General features: G+C 34.9%; 1 protein-coding gene across 1 annotated transcript in view; it reads right to left on the reverse strand.

Moving 5' to 3' along the window:
- Window positions 1–2,389: 2,389 nt before the first annotated feature.
- The window catches only part of LOC143187999 (phospholipase B1, membrane-associated), a 32,429-nt gene continuing 11,853 nt past the window's right edge, over window positions 2,390–22,965 (reverse strand). Inside the window, exons 3-7 of the mRNA XM_076392051.1 lie at window positions 14,981–15,192; window positions 10,527–10,703; window positions 8,949–9,247; window positions 3,351–3,529; window positions 2,390–2,641 (exon numbers count right to left, since the gene is read on the reverse strand). Coding sequence (XP_076248166.1) covers window positions 2,508–2,641; window positions 3,351–3,529; window positions 8,949–9,247; window positions 10,527–10,703; window positions 14,981–15,192 — 1,001 coding nt within the window. The 3' untranslated portion in view covers window positions 2,390–2,507. The remainder of the gene's footprint in view (window positions 2,642–3,350; window positions 3,530–8,948; window positions 9,248–10,526; window positions 10,704–14,980; window positions 15,193–22,965) is intronic.

A 22,965-nucleotide genomic window follows, 5' to 3' on the forward strand; every position in this document is an offset into this window, starting at 1 on the left:
CAAACGGATTTTCACATAAGTAACACCAATCGATTCCTTGTGCTCTTCCGATGAAAATGATATCAAATACGACATGATTCCGATTATTTATAATAAAGATACTGGTAATTATATAGATTAGGGGAGCCACCTCCGATTTCAATGACCTTGGAATATGTTGTCAAGGTTATCGTTTTGAACAATTTTTCCCTATACGTATATCCGGTGGTCTCTTTTAGTTTTCGAGATATTCGCAAAAATGTTTTCAATATTAAAAAGTGTAATCGGAGTTGGTCTGGGTTAGGTTCATTAGCGTGGAGGAGTTTGGGGAGGGGCTGCCGTCCCTCCCCAAAATAATAGACACGTTTCTACTTGTTTATTCCTTTATATCTTCAGTTATTTTATATGTATCTGCCATTACTTGAAAGAAGGCATCCAGTCGTTCGTCAAAATCGAATGTTCTTTTAAATACAAATTCTGCTAGATAGTAGTTGAAATGATATTCTCTACGACCATACCTAGGAATATTGCCACGAATATTTCTCTATACTCTTTCAATATTCTGGGTGTGGACACCTGTGATTGGATCAACGACATTTTTTGAATGTTTCACTACAAAATGTTGATATACATTTTTATCAATTTTTTCATATGCTTTCCAACAATTACTATGGATTATTGTTCCAGGAGCAATCTTTTTTAAAATAAGAGGCAGTAATACTTCTGTTCTACGGGACAGAATAGGTACTACAAATATCTTTTTTGTGTCACAGTCTATACCACCGAAAATCCATTGTCCCGTGATAAGTCGTCAACGATTATACTTTAGACGTCCAAATTTGATTTCATCGATTTCTACACTAATTAATGCACGACGTTACGTTACAACGATTTGTTTGAAACTGATAATAATGAACCGTCTTTCCTCGAGTTCTTTCGACATCATAAGAAATATCAACAATATAGATGTCAGCGAGAAAGGTAAACAGAAGCTTTCGCTAGCGAATCTAACTCAGACCTATTTCGATCACTCTTTTCAATATTGAAAACTTTCTTTGCGAATATCTCGAAAACTAAATGAGACCGCCGGATATATGTATAGGGAAAAGTTGTTCAGAATGATGACCTTGACAACATATTCCAAGGTCATTGAAATCGGAGGTGGCTCCCCTAATGTATATATTTACCAAGATATTTAATAACTGAATTTGTAGAAAGAGCTTACTCGTCCGTGTTCCGATTTATTATTTTGCTAGATATTATTCATCCTTTTTATATATAATACAGAATTATATATTATTTTACATATATAAGTAGATACTAATGAAACTCAAACCAATTTTAAATAGAAATATTAATATATATATGTATGTATATTTTGAGTTAGGTCTGGATTAGGATCGTTGGATCCTAAATACAGTAATAATACGATCGAGGGCCGTTTACATGGGCAATACATGAAATTTTAGTTTCATCCGCACTCTATATACATATAGATACATTGAAAGACACTAGTTGTATTTTTGTTTTACACGAATTATAAATCGCAAGTCAATCTTTAAACATCTTCAGTTAAACGATATTGAGGATTAAACGTAAAATAGAATCGAACGTTCAAACGAACTTTTTATAAGTGAGGTTTGATCGTAATTGTATGATACGTCTAATCTGAAGCTATTCCAACCCATCCATCCCAAAAAATATATACACAAATATTTTTTTCTCCATTTACGACTAGAGGTCCTGTCAAGAAATAAAGAATAAGGCGAATATCAAGATCTGGCAAATTCGAGCAATTAAACAATCGGTAGGCATATTTTATAAACACGTGCAATAGCAGCATGTAGTAACGTTCTACCACTTAACAAATTCGCTATGACGTGCTCCTCACGACATTCAAAATTGACGTGATCCGCGTTGATCCCAGCAATGTCTAATCTATTACATTATTAATTTTCACAGGTTTGATTTTCTCACCTGTATTCATTAAATATTTTTATTCGAGTACTATTGACTTCGTCAACTTTAAATCTACCTTAATTTCGTGATACAGATACTCTTTTGAAGTTCTTAACCTAGTGTAGTATCATAGTTTTAAAGGACTTTAGTTTTAAGAACAGGAAGAGGGTCGTAAAAGAGAAAATGTCAACGGACAGAAAGCAGACCCAACAGCTGGGCGATGGGCCGATGCGTCGCCGATGGTGCTAAGAGCGTGGTGGGAGGGGAGAAAAGGCGAGTAAGGGTTTTTCCTTGCAAAAAAGAAGCAGTGTTGTAAGGAAAGTCGAAAGTTTCGTAGACAGAGAAAAGACTTATATTTTAATATATACAGTATTGTCACCTAACATAATTCTTAATTTTAATAAACATTATTATTATTATTATAAATAATACTACACTAGCCTATTGCAAATTATTTTACATCAAATAAATTTAAACCAGTCAAAATGATGAGCAAGTATCAGTTTCCTTTCTATTGAAACGTTACTTACAACTAATATAAGAAATTTCTATTACAAAAGCTCGTTCGTTTACCATGAGTTTTCACGTGTCACCAGGAATGGTCTTTCCGGAGTAGGGCACAAAAACTTTGAGAAAGGTGCAGGCCAATTTTCGGTCTTATTACCGAATGGTTCCAGCAAATTGTTCCAAATACCATTGGCATCTTTAAACAAGCAAAATAATTATGTTAACAACATTAAGAAAATCTCTTAAAGAATTACGTATGTACCCACCGATATCTAAAGATAGAACACTTTACACATATGTTTTCTAAATATTTCAATGTAATTTCGTTACATCTCAATCCTTCTTACCGCACTTAACGATTACTACAGATAAATTTACATCTTCATATTGTTTATGCAAATTAGATTGTGCATACAACTTTGTGCAAATTGCATGAACCTTTAAACTTGAAATCTCATGACACTTATTTAGCATGAGGAATTTCCCTCAAGCTAGACTTTTTGATTTGCATAAATTTCAAATGTTCTATTCTTATACAACGTTTTATTTGCATAAGTAGTAGGAACATGTAAATTCAAGTTACAATTAGAATGATGCAACTACCTTTTATTTACCTACGTCCTTGATTCATATTAATTATGACCATAAAGTAGGTCTGATGTGAACTATGTACATATACATACATATGTATGCGTAAACGTTATGAAGTTTCATATGAAAAAATATAAGTTATAACTTACTGAATGAAAAAGAAAATTAAGTAGAATAATAGGATTTCTGAAAATATTCACTTGCCATGCTTTGTATTCCTCATCCTATACGTATTCTTAAACGAACATAAACTATAATCAATTGTTTTTCATTATCTAGATTTATGTAACACTACTTCAATTAATTATACTTACATCGTGCATTTGACTTTTGGCTCACATGAAAACAATCGGAAGAAAGGTAGGATAGATCAGATAATCCATCACTGGCAAGAGGTATTTTCGTTCGTTTAAGAACAGGCGCAATTACCACCGTAAAATCATCTTTATGAAATTCTGGGTAATTAGCGACTTCTTCCTCTATTTCTTGCCACCTAGGAAAACAAAATTATTATATTTTAATTGAACTGAATTATTTAGCTGATATAAGTATAGTGACAGAAAGAAATGAGGAATTGCAAAGAAGAGGGACAAAGAAAAATGATAATAATTATAAATGATTATACACTATTGTATATTATCTAAAAGATTGAACTAGTAATAATACAACAATCAATAGCTATCGAATAGTCTTTTCACGTGATCAGTTAATCCACAAATAATTATCTCCTTAAGGATTAAGGACTGGAGATTTAAACAATTTCTGTGAACCTTGAAAAAGCTTGCGAATCGAATGAAATCAATTACGAGTTCCACAATAAAAACAGCAAAACACATGTCAAAATGAAATGGAAATGAATTACACCAAAATTGCTATTATGGCTTTGTTTTTAATTTATGTTTTCTAACAGTGACTATACACTCCCTGGTAGACACACTGAATGTACACCAGTGATCGATGAATTGCCATACTTCAGGAACTCATTTCACATGTTCAGACATTAGTAACTAAACGACGAAATCACGATCGTAAATTCATTACTTTTGATTTTTACCTTACGTAAAAGTACTTATTAAATGTTTGGCAGTTAAACCATTGTTAAATAATTACTTATATGGATATCTAATATGTAATACCTATTGCTTATATGGATATCTAGTATGTACCTACTACATATATTGATATCTAATACATAATAGGTCTATGAAAAGAATTCCATTGTTTGCGTTGTTGTCACTAAAAGCTACTATAGATTTTGTTTTTAAATATCTCTACAAACAGCTAAGAAAACAAACATAATTTCAGTTGAATAAATAAGGAAGATTTTATATGTTTAAGGAGAGTTAGGAAACTTACTTTTTAATGCTCGAGAAACAGGAAAAACCTCTTTGAGTAATAACAACTTAAACTTCAATAAACTTTTGTGGTTATCGAGAAAGAAAATTAAAGTTAAAAGGAAAAGTATTGGATGGAAAAGCTGATGGAACAAGAAATGCAAGAGAGAAAAGAGAAAATTAAGAAAGAAGTATAAAGATTGGAAATCGGGTAAAATATGTAGAGAAGAATATATAAAAAGCAGGAGAAATTTCAAGACACTGTGCGAAAGAGAATGTAAGAAAGGAAATGACAAAATTATGGAAGAGATCAAGAAGATAAAAGCCGAAGGATAAGTTCTGAAGTTTTTAAACAAGGAACGGAAGAAGAGAGAAAGAATAAGTGAAAGTCTCGGTATGGATGAATGGAGACAACACTTTAAGGAACTATTGGAAGGAGTGGATGAAGTGCAAGAGAAATCGCCTGAATGTAGAAGAACAAGTGAAGAAGGTGAAGATAGACTCTCTGAAGAGGAGATAAAATTACAGATGAAAAAGCTGAAAAAAGGCAAGGCAACAGGAATGGATGGAATACCGAATGAAGCGTGGATGTATTGTAAAGGTAACACGAAGAAGAGAATGACTGTGATTATAAAGAAAGTTTGGAATGGTGAGGGATTTCCAGGAGAATGGCGAGAAGGTATCATTTCATCCCTGTATAAAAGAGGAGACCGAGACAAACTTGAAAACTACAGGGGCATAATCCTGCTGAATTCCGCGTATAAGGTATATGAGGCAGTGTTGGCAGAAAAACTGAAAAGTGAAGTAGAGGAGAAAGGAATACTTCCGGACACACAAGCAGGCTTTCGTAAGGGAAGAGGAACCATGGACAACATTTATATTTTACATCATGTAATAGGAAAGGAGTTATCCAAAAAGAAAGGGAAGGTGTGCACCTTCTTCGTAGATCTTAAGGCAGCGTTTGACAAAGTCGACCGCCATATCATTTGGGAATCGATGAGGAGAAGAGGAGTTAGTAAAGGATTAATCGAAAGGGTGCAAGAAATCTACGAGAAAACCACGAACGGCAAAAGATCAAAAGAATTCTACACAGAAAAGGGAGTGATACAAGGGTGTCCGCTTAGTCCAACACTGTTCGCGATTCTTATGGCGGACCTTGAAGAAGAACTGGCAAAAAAGCAGGCAGGAGGGGTAGTAGTAGGTAGGGTTAAATTCTGGTCACTGGCATATGCAGACGATTTAGTACTTCTAGCTAAGGAAGAAGCGGAGATGAAGGAAATGATGCCGACGCTTCGAAAATATTTACAAAGGAAAGGTCTCACCTTAAACGTAAAGAAATCGAAAATAATGAAGTTCCAAAAAGGTGGTGGAAGAGAGAGGAAAGTTGAATGGTAATGGATGGGAGAGAACATAAAGGAAATGAAGGAATTTGTATATACAGGGTACTGCATGAGGAAAAATGGAAGTGAGCAAAATCAAATAAGAGAGTTAGCGCGAAAGGGTAATTGGCTGATACGTCAAGTATGGGGGTTGGGTGAGAGAAGAATGCGTGATGACTTCCACAGGAGTATGATGTTGTGCGATTACTTAATAAAAAACGTGATAATGTATGGTGCGGAAATATGGGAATGGAAAGAGTGTGAGAGGTTAGAAAGAACCCAAGAAAGATATATATGCTGGGTACTAGGTTTAGAAAGACGTACACCAGGGTATATGATTTTAGAGGAAACAAAGATGGATGCGCTAAGAGTGAGTGCGGGAGACCGTGTCCTGAAATTTGAGGAAAAAATAAGAGACAGCTTCGACAGAGTTATACATAATAAGGGAATGTTTAAGAAAGAGAGAAGGTAGGATGACCACCGTAGGACAACGCGAGAAAGAAGAATGTTTGGAGAATGAAAGGAGAAATGGATACAGTAAGGAGGGTGTAGATGTGGAGCGAGAGAGAGGAATAAATATAGTTAAAATGATAAGAAACAGGGAAAGAGATATACAGAGACAGGAGAGAATGAGTAGGATAAGAGAGTCAAAGTATAACGTCAGGTATAAGAACTGTATGACTATAGGTACTCCTGGATATTTAAGAAGAGAAAAGAGAAACGTGAATATAAGTACAATTGCTAGAATGAAACGTGGGAATGAAGAAGAAAAGAATAGATATTGGTTGGACGAGGAAAGTCGGAAATGCGTGTTATGCGGTACAAAAGAAGGGAATTTTCAACACCTGATAGATGAATGTGAGAAGTGTGAGAGAGTGACAATACACATGAGCGAATTATTGAATGAGGATGGCAATAATAGAGCGATAGAATGGATGAGAAGTGTGAAAAGCAAACGGAAGGAGCGAATAAGGAAGGTTGAATGACAGCGCGAAAAAGATGTAATAACCAAATTCCCTAATCTAGGCCAGCAGGCTGATTTGATTAATAAAATTACAATAAACTTCTGAAAAATGAAAGTCTATAAATTAACAAACTCTTTAATTTGATTATAATAACTTATTATAACAGTAAATATCATTTCTTTTTCTTTATTATTTTCATTCTTTATGTTTATAAATGTTTGTTTTAATTTCTTATTTTTCATAGTTCATCCATAATTTTGTATCAAAGGGTTTAGCCCGTAATCATCAAGAAACTATTATTACTATTATTACATGAAATTTTATATCGTTACACATAAAAATTTATAACATTTATGAAAACTATTTTGTAAAAACCTAAGTTAGTATAAGTTTTGAATATAATTTGTTTTATTTTCTAATATCACTTAACCAAATTGCAACCCTTTAACAATTACGTTTTTAAATATAATGATAATAGCTACCTACTTTATATAAATGTTTGAAAAAAGAACAAAACTCTACGGGACTTTGATAAAGAAATATTTTAATGTATAGCCCAAATTATTTTTTCCACTACTTGCTAATTTCACCTGATCATTCATACCTTTGCAGATCGTAAATCGGTCAACTATTTCAGAGAAAATATTTTCTAATATCCATGGAATAATCTATTTCATTGCTTATACATGATGCAATATCTGAATGTTTGTTATTTTTTTTAGATTTTTTGTTTCGAATTTTATCTAGCGCATCTGTGCATGTAAGAAAACGTTTTCTATGATAATCCGAAATTTGCAGAGATGTCGATAATGTTCGTATGTGAAAACAAATTTATTCAGTTTTTATGACTTTTCGTGCTAATTATTAGAAGACAATATTTAATATAAATCTTTTATCTGTCGTTACCTTGAGTCCAAAAGGGTTAAAATATTCCTTTAACAAAATCCTTCCGTTATTTTATTCAATTATTAACCATTTCTGTTATAGATGGGATCTTTAGGAGCACACTAAGGTTTGTAGGCTATATAGGAAAGTATTAGTTTTAGATTTTCTTCGCATTTTTAAATAAATATTTCCAATATTGTGGTTCAAAAATATAGTCCTCAAAATTTCGAAACAATAAAAGAAAAAATATTAGCATTCTATTGAATTTTATTAAGCAAAAGAGAGGTTGAAAAGTAAAAAAACGTATTGTAAAATACAAAAAGAAAGTTATAAACTTACTAAAAAAATATATTATTAAAAAAATCTACGAATATTAATGTTTATGATGAAACATTAAAAACATTTTCAGTTCCATTTTTCGAGCAAGAAAAGAACTTTTAGAGTAGACTAAAAATATAAAAAGATATAGAACCCACCACTTTTTAGGAAGGTTATAATTTAATATAAAATATAAACAATAAAGATTGTTGTATGGACCATTCCGTGCCAATACTTTTGTACCTCGATGTTAGGGATTTTGATGATATTCAAATATCATCAATTCCCAATTTTCCAATTCTAATTTTTTAATTCGCGTACGCTCAAAAACTGTAATTAAGATTCGCCAACGATCTTATCACTATAAATTAATTGTTAGTACCTATTGGAATCTGAGCACACCGCGACATTTGCTGGCGTGCCTTAATTACGTTTTTCGAATATTCACGAATTGAAAAATTGGGATTGAAAGTGAAAGGACCAAAGAATATGGACATATTATTTTCAAATTTTTTGACACTTGGAGCAGCTTTTAAACTTGCAAAAGAAACATATTTTCATTTTTTTAATAGAAAATATCTTTTTGAAGTAGGAAAAAAATTTATTTAGATATGTACGTCCTTCACGATTAACAGAAAAAAGCTGAATTTTGTATCTTTAATGGTTTCAGATATATAAATTCAAACATGAAAGCAGTTTACGTAAAAATCGGCACAAACTGTAGACTTTGAGTGCCTGTATTTCTTAAATAATTTCGAAATTATAAAAATGATCGCTTAACTCCCCGTTAATTACACATGGACTATAGTATACTTCAATATCATCAAAATCTCTAACATCAAGCTACAAAATTGATCACAATGGCGTAGAATGGCCCGTATACATTTAGAAGTATATGCCCGTGTATATCTAGAAGTATGCAGAAACTACTGTAAGTTAACTGTTATGAATTTCGTACATCAAATCTTTAATTAAAATCTTATGTTATACTTATTCTTATATTTAATTTATCTCGTATAATTTATACAGACCTGCGTATTATTTCGTAGTATTCCAATAATCTTTCTTGAAATTGTAAAGCGAACAGACAGAAACATTCAACTATTGTCGTCATGTAGCATTGTAACGAGGACCTTCCTTTGCGAGTGTCTACAAGTGTTTCTAAATGAGGAGGCACGTGAAGACTAACAAAAGTCCGTGGTAAATTATCCCTCAATATCCTTAGGGTTTTGACTAGATCGAGTCTATGGTCTTCTAAGATAGACCACGGTGAAGGACGCGAACACATATCGTTACAGAAGTCGTTGCTTCCAATCATCATTGAAACCAACTGCAAGCCGTTGAAACGTACGATTTAGTGCTTCAGATGAAAGTGTACAATAATAAAAAATTTATATTCATATAAAATATTTATCCATAAAATGTTAGCTAATAATACAATGAAATGTATTACAGTTGACAATAAGAAAAAAATGGCACAAAACAGATTCATATATACTTGAATAAACAAACTATATTCTATGTTGATAGTAATCTTGCTATAGTGTAGTACAGGGTAAACGATTCTCAGAAAGAAATGTTATCATCCTCGTATTTAAACACGGGATAATTTAATTTAACAATTGCAAAAACAATTCATAACACTTTACTAAGGTTATCTTAATCTTATATGATACGTCCATATTTTTTCTTTTTAATAATTAATAATTTCTCAATCGTCAATTCATAATTTTTTTAAACAACCTATTGTTCTTTTAAACGACATCCATATATGATACTTTCATTCTTATTATTAGCTGTGTTATAAAACTTGAATCGTTTTCTTTAAACTTATACATATAATTTACATATGACTAATTTCTCTTATTTTAACATCAGTAAGTTGCAAATAATGAAGTAATAATTCACTTAAATATTATTTTAAAATAGAATCTCTATTAATCGAATTAACTTGTTTGAAGTCGATTATTTTGAATTTGAAATGAAGTAATATAAATCAGTGAAATAAAAAATATAAAGTAACAACTTTTGGTTTCTACAAACACGTAAAAGGTTGAAGCTAACTCTATTTTTTATTCCTGCATAGTTACTTTTTTTATTAATTTTTCATTCTTCAATAAAAATAACTTGAAGGCTTGAACCATGCCATTATAGTTTTTAGATATCATTACTTATATAGGATGTCTCATTTGAAGGTAAGCTCGCGATTACAAATTTCCCAAACTGTAGCTTTTTTCAAAAAATATTTCAAATAAAACTCACTCTATTTCGGGAGAGGGAATTTGTAAATCTTCTCTAGATGGACCTGCTTTTGAGATTTTAAGAGATTGCCGAAATTGCATGTGAAACTTCAAATGAGACACCCCGTATATTTAGGGCTGAATGCTTTTATTATATGCATATAGCTTAAACAATTACAAAAAAACTCTGTGAAATGACAAATAGGTATTTTTGAATGTTTCAAATATGATGTATGTATGTGAATATGTTCGTATCAAATATTAAGGGTTTTAGTATACATACTACAACAAATATTTAAAATTACTTTATATTTACGCCTTTGCGTCGTGGACAAAAGTAATTGTATATATAATATTTAAAATACAAACCTTCCAATGCTTCTTTATATTGATTCTTGAGTCATTTTTCATTTTCTTAATTAGATGTTCGGCCATGAACGGCATATCACGAGACATTGCGCCAACTTCAGCGACGTTTAGTTGCGATTCAGGATGAGTACTCAGGGAGTCCCTATACGCGTAACCTATCAAATTAGGATTGAATTCCTACGTATGCAAAAGTTAATAAATAATTAATATTTATAATAAAACATGTCATACAATCAGTCGCTTAATTTACGCTCATTTTATTTAAATAGTACTTTCATATTATAGTAATTTTACATTTTCTTGGGTACAGGCAAATTATTTAAGTAGTAGATTTATTCCTTTATACAAGCATTGTTTAATTATTTGAATTGGAACATTCCTAATACGATACTGTGCATGGCAGTTTTATTTATTATAAGACGAATTTTGAAAAATGTTACCTTTGATGATATTTACTTATACTTACAATTAGTTAAAAATATATTATTGCAATTACACCAGCAGTAATGAAATTAAATAATACTGCTTTAAAGATCGAATTGTTTCCAAGAAACAAACGTTGACGAATGCTACAAAGATGAATGTCGTCAAAGATTAACATTATTTAATTTCATTTGCATTGCAACATTATAGTAAATGTTCAAAATGGCCGATATTCACTTGCGTGCATTGATTAACTGAATGCAATAAGGACAATTTTATAGGGTAATTACTGGAGAAATGCCGCACTATTGGTATTTAAGGAATGGCGGTAAGATGTGACTATATTTACAAGGGAACATCACGAGATCGAAATCTCCAATTATAATGAAACTTTGCAGGATTGTAGAGTAACCCAAAATATTCGACACATATTTTTTTTATCTGCTATAATTCATGTTAAGGAGGTGAAAACCATCCCCAAAGTTGAGGGTGGAAAGCATATTTCGCCTAATATCTTGAAAACTATTGTTTGTAGCAAAATGGTATAAACGGGGCTATTATGTATTTTTAAACGACGAATCCACCTATGTAAAGAGTTTTTGAAAATATCAATTTTCGTTGTTTCCTCTGACTAAATGTTGATCAATCGTTTCGCAAATTTGTATGCAAATACTATGGACAAAACACAAAATACGGTTAAAATAGAATTTTGAATGTTTACGTTATAAACAAAATAATAACACTCCTCGGTAAAATTCAATTTGTGCGAAATTGAGCTCTGAAACGAGTGGCCTTATAAAAAACCTATATCCTTATAATGGTTTCGTCATTATATTATGGTACATGTTATTTATTGTTCACTAAATGTATAAATAATGACACCGTTAGTGAATACCCGCAATTTTGTGCGCTTGTTGCAAACAGTACAACAGGTTCAGTGATGGTGACTTTCGTATACATGAAAATGTATACGATGATTTATAAATCATTTCTCATCAATAATTATTATTTACTATATACAAATAATTAGAATTTCGTCCATAAACACCGTTCAATTAAACGAATTTACAAGAAATCGTATACGAGAGCCAAAAGTGCATGTAAGACTGGGCGTGTCCTCTTTCACTCTGACCAATTAGCCTGTATACCTTTCGGGGATCATCTCTTGGGCAAAGCATAGTACTTCGCACTGGGCTATTGTACTTTCTTGTAAACTCGTTTAATTAAACGATGTTTATGGACGAAATTCTAATTGTTTGCATATGGTAAATAATAATTATTGATGAGAAGTGATTTATAAATCATCTTTACTTGCTACATTTTGATATATACGAAACTTACCGATACTAATAAACCTGTTGCACTGATTGCAATGAGTGCGAAACGTTGCGAATATTCACTAGCGGTGTTATTATTTATACATTTAGCGAACAATAAAGAATATACAGGGTGAGTCACCTAACGTTTGCACCTCAAATATCTTTGTTGTTTTTAAATATACGTCAAATGTCTTAAAACCAAAGTTAAATGGTTCAATGGAGCTCATACAATGCTAAAAAAATTTTCGTTTTTTAAAGATGTCAAGGTCAACTCCATTTATTTAAATGGAACCACCCCTTTTTAAGCACCTACAATGATAGTCCCTTTCATTAGGAATTCAATGACTATTATTATTGTTCTGCGAGATACGTAGATGTATGTGTGGAGTGAGTGTAACAGGAGGTTAGATAGTTCTAAATAAATTCTTGTTAAGAAAATAATAATATTATCTATTATAGCAATTGTTCAAGGTCACGGACAGAGAAAATGTATAAACGTGTCTTCATTACTCACGTGATTCTTGCATTTACGCTTTCTTATATCTACACTTCCAGTATTTCTAAATAATTTATAGATATTAATGGAAGTCTGCCTAGAAGGAGTGTTTCGGTAAGGGTACCTCTCTTCATAAAGCAATCGGACCTGCACTACATTTTGCCTACGTTCACAGTAAACCGTTATCATATCACACCTTTCAATCACTGAATAAGACACAGCGGAATCGCATTTGGAAACATACTAATTATAAATCAATCACAGTGTAATCGGCTAGAGGATATTTGAAAATATTCAATAACATTAAATATGGTCTTAATATGCTTATAAGTCTCACTGATGATAAACATATTTTGCTTTCATAGTTTAAATCTTGTACGTTTTCTTTGTTTGTAACCTTGAATCACCTTAAATAATTATAGTCACTGAATTCCTAATGAAAGGGACTATCATTATAGGTGTTTAAAAAGGAATGGTTCCATATAAAAATATAGAGCTGACCTGAATGTCTCAAAAGAGATAACAAAAAACAACCATTCTTTTGGTATTGCATGAGCTTCATTAAACCATTCAACTATCTCCTTGAGACATTTGACGTATTTTACAAAACAATAAAGATATTTGAGGTGCAAATGTTAGCTTTTTCATAAAGCCACTCGCTTCAGGGCTCAACTTCGTACAAAATGTAGTATAACCAGGATTGTTATTATTTTATTTGTAATTTAAACATTCAAAATTCTATTTTACTCGAATTTTATGTTTTGGTTTACAGTATACACATGCACGTTTGTAGAAAGATCGATCAACATTTAGTCAGCGACAACAACAAAAATATAGTATTTTGTACTATATATTTTAAACAAATTGGTGTTTTTAAAAACTGTTCAAGTAGGTAAATTCGTCGTTTAAAAATATGCAATCGCCCGTTTACGTCATTTCCCGACATACAATAGTTTTCGAGATATTAAGCCAAATATGTTTTCCACTCTAACTTTGGGGTAGGTTTCCATCCCTTTAACATGAATTCGAGTCGATAAATAAATACGTGTTGAATATTTTCGGTTGCTCTACAATCCTGCAAAGTTTCATAAAAATTGGAGATTTACTCTTCGCAATGTTCCCTTGTTAGGTGAGCGAGAGCAAGTTTTCTTTGGTATTTTCGAAAATTTTGCAGTCCATTATAGTTATACTTCATATTTATTTCTACTGCGATAGTAAGAAAAAATGTATAGGTATTCATACTCTAACTTTTGTAATACGTTAGGGGTATTCTGTGAAATATTTCCTTATCAGAATGAGCTGGCTTCTGCTAAGCATATGAAAGTAGGAGAATGTGACATTTCACCGGAATATTTGGGATAGACGCACTATTTTTAGTCGGGATAGATGACAGTTTCAGTGGAAGCTAAATTGACTGAAACGATGTCTTTAATGTTTAAAATATAAAGAAAGCATCTGAAAATATCTCTCTCACCTTCAAAACACCTTCATGAAATTAAGTGCTCCCTTAATTTTACAAGTAAAAAATATGTAATCAACAAAAATTTTGACGTCTGTAGAAAACATTATTTTACGAAAAGACAGATACCAGAAGAAACTGCAATTAAAAATTAAAAATTTTTCTAAATATGCGGTATCTCTCCCGTACTTATCCTACGTTTGTTAGTATTTTTTTTAAATCACGTTCCCAATCGACAGTTCTGGCGTAAGTGCCATGAAGTTCATCACCGTTTTCTCACCAAAAGGCATAGCCTTCCCAACCTCATGGTCAAATCCTTTAGGAACAATATTGTTATTCCTTGGTAAATGATGTCGCATCGAGCCACTTGCCATCACTAAACATTCACTATTCTTTCAAACAGTAGCCTTCAGCCATCCAACAGGACTGCTTAGTCTCATTCACTCTCTACTGTGGCTACACACTCTGAGTCCCTACTATAAATCCTTCAAAAGTAAGATGGCTTTGACTGATGCCTTCAAAACTCTTCGAAAATAAACTGTCGCTAACATGCTATTCGTATTTCCTTAAAGAATTCACAAAACTTCTCGATCTCACTAATTAGATAAGTACGTGCTTTTTTAATGATGTTCATCGTAAATAGCACTTACATTTAATAACACATTTGTGATACATTTTCCTTCATTTTATCTGCCCAATCACCATTTCTAAGAACTAATAAAACATTTTGCGCACTTAATCTGTATAATAAACCTACCTTAAGAATATTGGGAAGCGTTAAATACGTTCGCCAAGTACCCTGTCCACCTCCACTTGCCGTAACACCTCTACTTTCGACTCCAATATTTGCTAAATTTGTTGAAAAAATTCCGAAACCAGCTGTCAGGGAATCACCTAGCGCTGCGATTACATCTATGTCGCCTGGTCTTAACCGGTGTACTGAATTGGGTACTTTTAAGGACCTGCCACCTGAAAAATTATATTTAAATAAGCCCTGAAGACAAATATTGGTGACACAAATTAATCAATTTAAAATATTACAAGTCGATTTCTCGAAATAATCAGAAATAACATTTTCTTCTATGCTTAATTCCCTAATAAATTTTTATACACTCGTGAGCAAAATTAACCGATTACAAAATTTTGATCAAAGAGTTACCAATCTTTGAGCTGCCGTAACTTCGTGAAAAAACATTGTGTAACAGTTAACTTGCTGAACTCAAATTTTAATTAACTTACAGCTAGATGCCTGTACTTTCACGTACTTAAATAGGTATTTCTCGAAGGTTTCTATATACCAAAGAATAAAGCAGAAAAATAAAAATAGTTCTTCTTCTGGATAAGTTCAAACGGCTCTACGGACCTTAATAATGCTTTTACAAAGTATACGAAACAATTTAGATTGTTTGCTAGTGCAAAGAGAAGTAGAAAATACAGTAATGTTACGGACGAGGTCGTAAGACCCGCTCTCGGGTCTGGTCGCGGCTCTCGTTCGTGACTGGTAGTCGATTCGGCTTCCTTTATTCTCTGTCGCCGAGATAATTGGTGCACGACCGGAGAAGCAAAAAAAAGGGTCTCGCTCGACCGTCGATGCTCGAGGAGCTCGATGCCCGAAATCAATGACGTCATAAAAGACAAGAATAGCATTAGGGATTTAAATAGGAAAAATTGAAGTTTCTTATTCGCAAACGGATTTTCACGCAAGTAACACCAATCGATTCCTTGTACTCTCCCGATTAAAATGATGTCAAACACGACATGATTCCGATTATTTGTAACAAAGATACATAAAACTTGGTTTGTAGAACGAAAGGTCATGCTCGTAAACAGACCCGGGCGCGACTCTCGTCCGTGAGTGGTAGTCGATTTTAAGCACAACCAGTCCCAAGCGCTGCTCTCGTCCGTGAATGGTAGTCGATTCTAAGGCACGACTAAACCCGAGCGCGACTCTCGTCCGTGAGTGGTAGTCGATTCGACGAGCGCGGCTCTCGTCGTAGGCCTAACTCCCTATTATTCCCTCATATTTTTGTGTTTAATTATTTAATGACTGAAATTATTAAGAAAATGAAAGCGTAATACAAAAAGTATGTATATAAGTTCCGTTTTAAATGTTTAGAAATTTTTATTTTTTTATTTTTAATATCTTCTTTCCGACATCGATTAAATAAAATATACATAAATTCTGTTTATGTCATTTTTAGCTCGTAAAGAACTGATAGAAAAGTAACTTTGACGATTCTCCGTAACCGTCGCAGGGTTCCAACGTTTATTATTTAAATATCTTTATTATAAATAATAGGAATCATGTCGTATTTGATATCATTTTTATCGGGAGAGCACAAGGAATCGATTGGTGTTACTTACGTGAAAATCTGTTTGCAAATAAGGAACTTTGATTTTTCCTATTAAATCCCTAATGCTATCCTTGTCTTTTCTGACGTCATTGATTTCGGGCATCGAGCTCGAGCAAGACCCTTTTTTTTGCTTCTCCGGTCGTGTACCAATTATCTCAGCGACTGAGAGCAAAGGAAGCCGAATCGACTACCAGTCGCGGACGAGAGTCGCGACCAGACCCGAGAGCGGCTCTCGTCCGCAACATTACTATAGTTACCGCTGCGACCACCACGCGAAGCGCGATCCCCGTGATAAGATTTACAGGTTGCCTAACTGATAAGCAGCAGCGGCGAGCACGAAAGGCAGAGCGTGCCAGCCGTTCATTGCAAGCGATACCATGCGATAAGAGTAACGGCTGCGAAACACTCTCCCATAACAATATTTTTGTGAATCTCCAACGTGACCCACCGGGCAGACGCAAAACGGTTAACAGACGCCCGTTTATCCTCCGGTCATTAACAGGAGCCACTCCATGTGGACCATCCTAGGACGCCCGTAATAACCGACCAGGCGCACGCTGGCTGACCACGAGTCAAGTAAGGCCAAGCGGGTAGGCTGGATAGGCCGGGTAGGCGCATACCGTGGCTCCAAGACCTATTAGCAGGGGCAGCGACCTCTGCCGCGCATTAGATCAACTACGAGGTCAGCCTGACCGCCTCGTTCTAACACATGGTGATAAGTCTGAGCCATCAGCTTTAGATAATACTTTTTCAATAATAAATAGTGTTCGTTACCCTACCTCACCTCGTTCATTTGTCAACGTGAATGTGGCGTCCCGACTGAATCGGCAACTTCTTCTTCTCCGGCGACTATCCCGAACGTGGTCACAACTTTTAAAATTGCGAATACTTTTTACAAAAATATTAAATAAGCTAAGCAATCAATAGTATTTTAAAATTGGTCGTGTTGTATCTGCGATGTTTGTTACAGGTAAGCAAATTAGTCGCGTAACTCTTCACACATCAATTTAAATTTATGTGCTAGTAGGTTGTAAAATAAAGTAATTGAGTTGAATGAACTCAACATGAAAGAATACAAAAACAATACAAGATACTGGTTTGAAGGCTGACTTCGATCTGACAACGCAGTCCAACTGTAGCGCATCTCTTTTCCGCTAAATCTTGTTAAAAATCAAGAGTGGGGAAATACCCGGACAAGAGACGTACGAAGATGACATCATAATACATAGAAAAGAGAAAGCAAAAAACTAAACCTTAAGCTTTTGTACTAGCTGCGTCTATGCCACCGGCAGACCTTAACCAGCGCGCTTACACCACCTGCAATAAACCAATACATTTTGGAAACCGGGAACTTATATAACTGTACCAGTGGACACCCTCAAAATTGTACGTTTAGGGGATGGAGATAGAGGAGGAAACAGACTCCGGAAAAACAAAAGAGTCGGAGTCGTTCCAGTTATTTCTTGTAACAGAACGAACCGTAGAAATTGGGACGTGAACTCTAACACTTGCATGCATATCGGAGTTCATTCATTTTGAACTAACCACCCAAAATTAAGTTGATTGGTGGTGTACAAAATCTGTACTTTAGATACGCTTAATTCGTGGATAAAACACCTATGTTTACATTGAGAACCTGTTGACGTTGACAAGTGCGATCAATAAATAATAGCAAAAAATTACCATTGACTCTGTATGAAGAATTTTTATTTCCGTTTTTAAAGGGTTAAGAAGAAAATTTAAGAACTAATTAAACTGATGACATTACTCATATCCTGTGAACTAAGTGCTCACGTTCCTCCAAATTTCATCTGTCTACAAGGTATATTAGAAAATATTGGACATTGTCGGAGGCCATGTTCTGAGCATGGAGACAATAAAAAAAGTTTATAGACACATATGTATATCCAGAAAAGACGAGGCTAAGATCCATGACCTTGCAACACTTATTTAAGAAGCAGGAGTGTCTCTGGATGTTGTTACGTTTCAAACAGGAAAACATTGACATGGTCCTCATTCTTGACCACTACCTCAGGAAGGTTGTGTTATGATAATGCTTTGTATTTTAGAAATTCCTGATCAGGCACATTCCGAGCGTTTGACGTTCAAGATTCGAAATTGCAATTATTGTCTTATCCGCTCTCTCTTTGGAATCGTCGTCAAAAGTCGAAGCATCCGAAGAGTCCGGATGTGTGTGTGTGAATGCTCGTAAGAGTGTTTGTGTATGTGCGCGTGCGATCTTCTGAACTCTCGAGAATGTGAGCGTTAATACCTTTGTCAAATTAAGTAGCGTTATATTTATATCGATATGTCATATTTGCAGGTTCTCTTAAGCCAGAACGACTGTAACCAAAACGCGTGCCATTTACATCTTCATCGCGAATTCTACATGCCGTTGTTTGCGACGCTTATTAACATCTGTTGAGAATTACTGGCACAAAATAAGCACATCGGTGTCCTGCACTACCTTAGACTCTTACAATTCATTTCGGAGAACTATCTGTAATATGTATAATGCACCATTCTAGATATACAAATTGATAAATTACGTGAGAGCTCCCATGACATCTTGTCTGATTTTCTAGGACATCACATCGATACATCAAAGGATTCATGTATTGGCGATCCACGAAGGATCTTGCCTGTTTTAGCTTCCCCCATCCGGTATTCTTCATCGATATGTTACGAGGTGTGTGACAAGAACCCGTAAACTAATTCAGTTCTCACTCAGTATCAGCGTGTCTCTTGACCCCCTGATGAAGATAGCTGCAATGCTGGCGAAACGTTGGGAAAATAATTCCAAAATGACACGGTTTACACTCGAAAACCTCAACAGTGAGAACTGTATGATGCCGGGCCGTGAAAGCCTCAAATCTCTGACCGTGAACTAATTGTTCTCTCTTTGTTCTCTTTTTCTTTTCTCTAACACGTAGGATATCGTAGGACACGTCGGATTCTCTAGAATGTAGGATACCCTATTGGGAGTGAATGGATTCATGTGAAACCCATAATATCTGTAAAACCGTAAACTATTAAATAGTGTAATTTCCATATTTATTTTACAGATGTTCTGACAAATATGTCTGAACTTATCTCGGTTCTACAATAAATAGTTCGGACATACTCGGCAAAAAATGCATGCACTATAACCGCAGCCTTATAATGACCAGGCTTCATACGCGGAGTGACAATTGGATTTTGATTTTAATATTGATTTTTCGACGAGCTGGCTCTTGCTCTTGGAATATTTGATCATTGGTTCTACAAAAGAATTAAATTGTTGAGTTCTTCAGTTACGTAAATTATTTTCATTATTTGAAATATAATTTGACACTGGTATTGATTATGTATTATTTTTAGTTTGATTTCCAATTTGTTATACACGCGGTTACCTTGTATGCTCGCATAGCCGAAAGGACATTAATATCACGGGCCGACATTTTGGATCTACCTTAATGTCCTTGGCACCACCTTGGCACGTAGGAGCACGTGGAACCGTGAATTATATATATATATGTACTCTGACGTTGTCATCCCTGTGATTCTAGCGCCGTTCCTGATTTGGCGAATTTCACAGTAAGAAGGACCGTATGGCTTTCTCTCTCTCGTGTCAAGAGACGCCTCCTAGGGGAAAACACCGTGAATCACCATCGCCACCAATTTCGAATAACTCCGTGCCGAGCGCGCACGATGTTTCAGGACAGTACGAGGAATCTGATAGACGCCGAGGCCGTCCCCGTCCCATGGCCGTGCAAGTTTCCGGATTCAGGCGCCGTATCAGCACCGGATAATACAAAGGTCCTGCATCCTCGGAGTTGAGGGACTTGTTGCTCCCGCAGAAAACCACAGGAACTAAGAAAAATCTGCCGAATACAAGCCGAGGAATAGTCCCGCGGCGCTGCTCTTTTGAGAAGGTTCAAGAAGAAGGTGAGGATAGAGAAGAGCTCGAAGGACATTGCCCAGGCGGCAGACGCCATAGAAAGTCCTGCAGAAGTCTCCACGATACCGGAGAGGAGCGACCTGAACTAGGAACTCCGCTCCTCGCATACGCGCCTGAACCACAGCGAGTATGCTGAGTGGCTGCCGCGTTTCCCCGGAGTGGTATGTGCCGCAGCGACACTCGTTCCATGAATCGCCTACCTAGTGCTAGGCGTGATCAAATGCTAGGTGTGTCATTTACATTCAGAAGAAAGCTTTGGGGACCCCCATCAGTGCTGAAGCATTAGGGTGCAAAAAAGCCAAACGCTGGTTTCCAGAGCTGGTTCACCAGTGCCTGTTTTCGGCGCTTACCAGTTCGAAGGGTGCACACGTAGGAAGCTGAAAACCAGCGCGAATGTAGCAATAATTCTCGGATTGTTCGAAAAAATGTTCAATCAAAATGCAAATTTCTTGAATGTGATTTCTATTGGAGTGTAGTATGTTTTGTTCAAGTTACTTATTTGATTTATCATTCTGTTAAAAAACTTCGAGGTGTAAAGATCTTGTCTATTTGTGTCTTGAATTTCCTTCTAATTTCTTGTTGTTGTATTGTGTTGTATTGTTTGTGCTATTAGCTGGTCCAGCCTGAGTCCCTCTTAAAGGCTCCAAGCCGCCACACTCTTCGTTGACAAGTTGTGAGGTACGCAACGAGGGGCCCGTGGGCTAATTATCCTTTCTTCTATCAGTTAGATTCTCAATAGTTTCGAGCAGAGATTCACTCAAAAGTGCAGTGAGCCGGGAGTGAATAGACTCATAGCCGCACGAAAAAATTCAAATAGTTTAAAATTCAAATAGTTTTTCTTTTTCTTGATTATTTCTTACTATTCAAGTCGGCTTAATAATATAATAATAATATCTCTAATCGTGTGTGTGTGTGCAGTTTTCCAGGTATACTACAGTTGTCTATAGTACTCCAGGTTTTTGGAAATCGGATAAAGGCCAAGCAATTCAAAGAAAACATATAAAATTTGTATAAAGAAGTAACCAGTAGATTGGTGAGTCTCTCACTGTACTATTTTTCATTTTTCTTATGATTGTAATTTTTTTTTTTTTGTTTTGTAACGGGAAAAGTGAGTCGATCAGAGAGTTGTCTCTGATCCCGGAATATCCTTGACTCTCCTGTTTATCATCAGAATATATTCACCTATCTTAATATTGCAAACGTAATACAGTCTATTCAATAAAATAATCAGAACTTCATACAAGCCTCCACCTTCCCTTGAACAAGCATTCGCTACGGGACCTGTATAGGACTAGACGAGAACGAATCCATACTAATTAATCTATCATCGAGGATGAAGTACCTACTTCATTGTCGAATGTACTGTTAACGCGCGTAGCGTTTGAGCAGAAAACTTTCCGCTGACCAACGCGATCGCGCTACGCACATTACACAGTATTGCCTCTATACAAGTAAACTGCTTCCGGAACAAAGTGCTATTATATCGAGAACTGGATATAATAAAATAATTATTATATTTTTTAGATATAAATCGGGAGAAATGAGCAAACAAATTGAATGAGTAAGTAAAATGAAAGAGAAGCGTATTTCAGACATTTAAATCATAAAGGCAAACACCGCAGGCGTCGTAGAATGAGAGAAAAATATCATAATTTGTCTTGGATTGCAAAGGTGTATATCGCGATCGTGTCAAGCGAAATTTATTGCTTGCACCTATCATCGCCGTAACAAACAGCAATCAAAGTGGTGGGGACAGCGACACACTTGTATCGAGAGCTGAAAGGTTTATTCGTATCGAGACAGTACTGTAGACACCAAAATGACTTTTATCCAGCTAGATCAGCAGTTTGATCCACTGTGCGCCAGTTTGTCAACTCTGCTTCAAGCATAAGAAAAACATTCTTTTATTCTCCTATACTGATCATTCCACGCGAAATCGGGCACGTTTCGGAGCAAGTTCTTGTAATTTGCTTAAATTTGAATATGTTGTAGTCTTTAACGATATTTAAACGTGCCCCAAAGAATTTTTCAAAATTTTGAAAATTGTCGATTTTACAGCTGTTTGAAGTTAAGTGCTACCTTTTTTTTTTAAAAAATATAGCTGTTGAAATAGTAAGCGGATGGAGATGAGCTTTACGGTGCTTATAGAGAAAATATTGAAGTTTGTAAAAAAAATTATTTCATTTAAAAAAAATTGTTTTTTAATCATCTTTCTTGCAATTATTTTAAACAAATGCAGGTTTTTAAGATGATGCGCGATTTTAAAAATCTGAAAAAAAAGAAGAATATAGTTTGATCCTTCCCCTTGATGGACAAACTTTTAAAAAGATGGACATTTTAAAAGTGGCCCTGTGAAAATTGCCGAAAGTTGACGCTGCGTCGAATCGCACTGCTGTGGCGGGCGCGTCGTCGCTGGCAGCCTACTCGACTCCAGCGAACGAATGTGCG

This window comes from Calliopsis andreniformis, chromosome 2 (genome assembly GCF_051401765.1).
Source record: "Calliopsis andreniformis isolate RMS-2024a chromosome 2, iyCalAndr_principal, whole genome shotgun sequence".
In the NCBI taxonomy this organism is placed as follows: Eukaryota; Metazoa; Arthropoda; class Insecta; order Hymenoptera; family Andrenidae; genus Calliopsis; species Calliopsis andreniformis.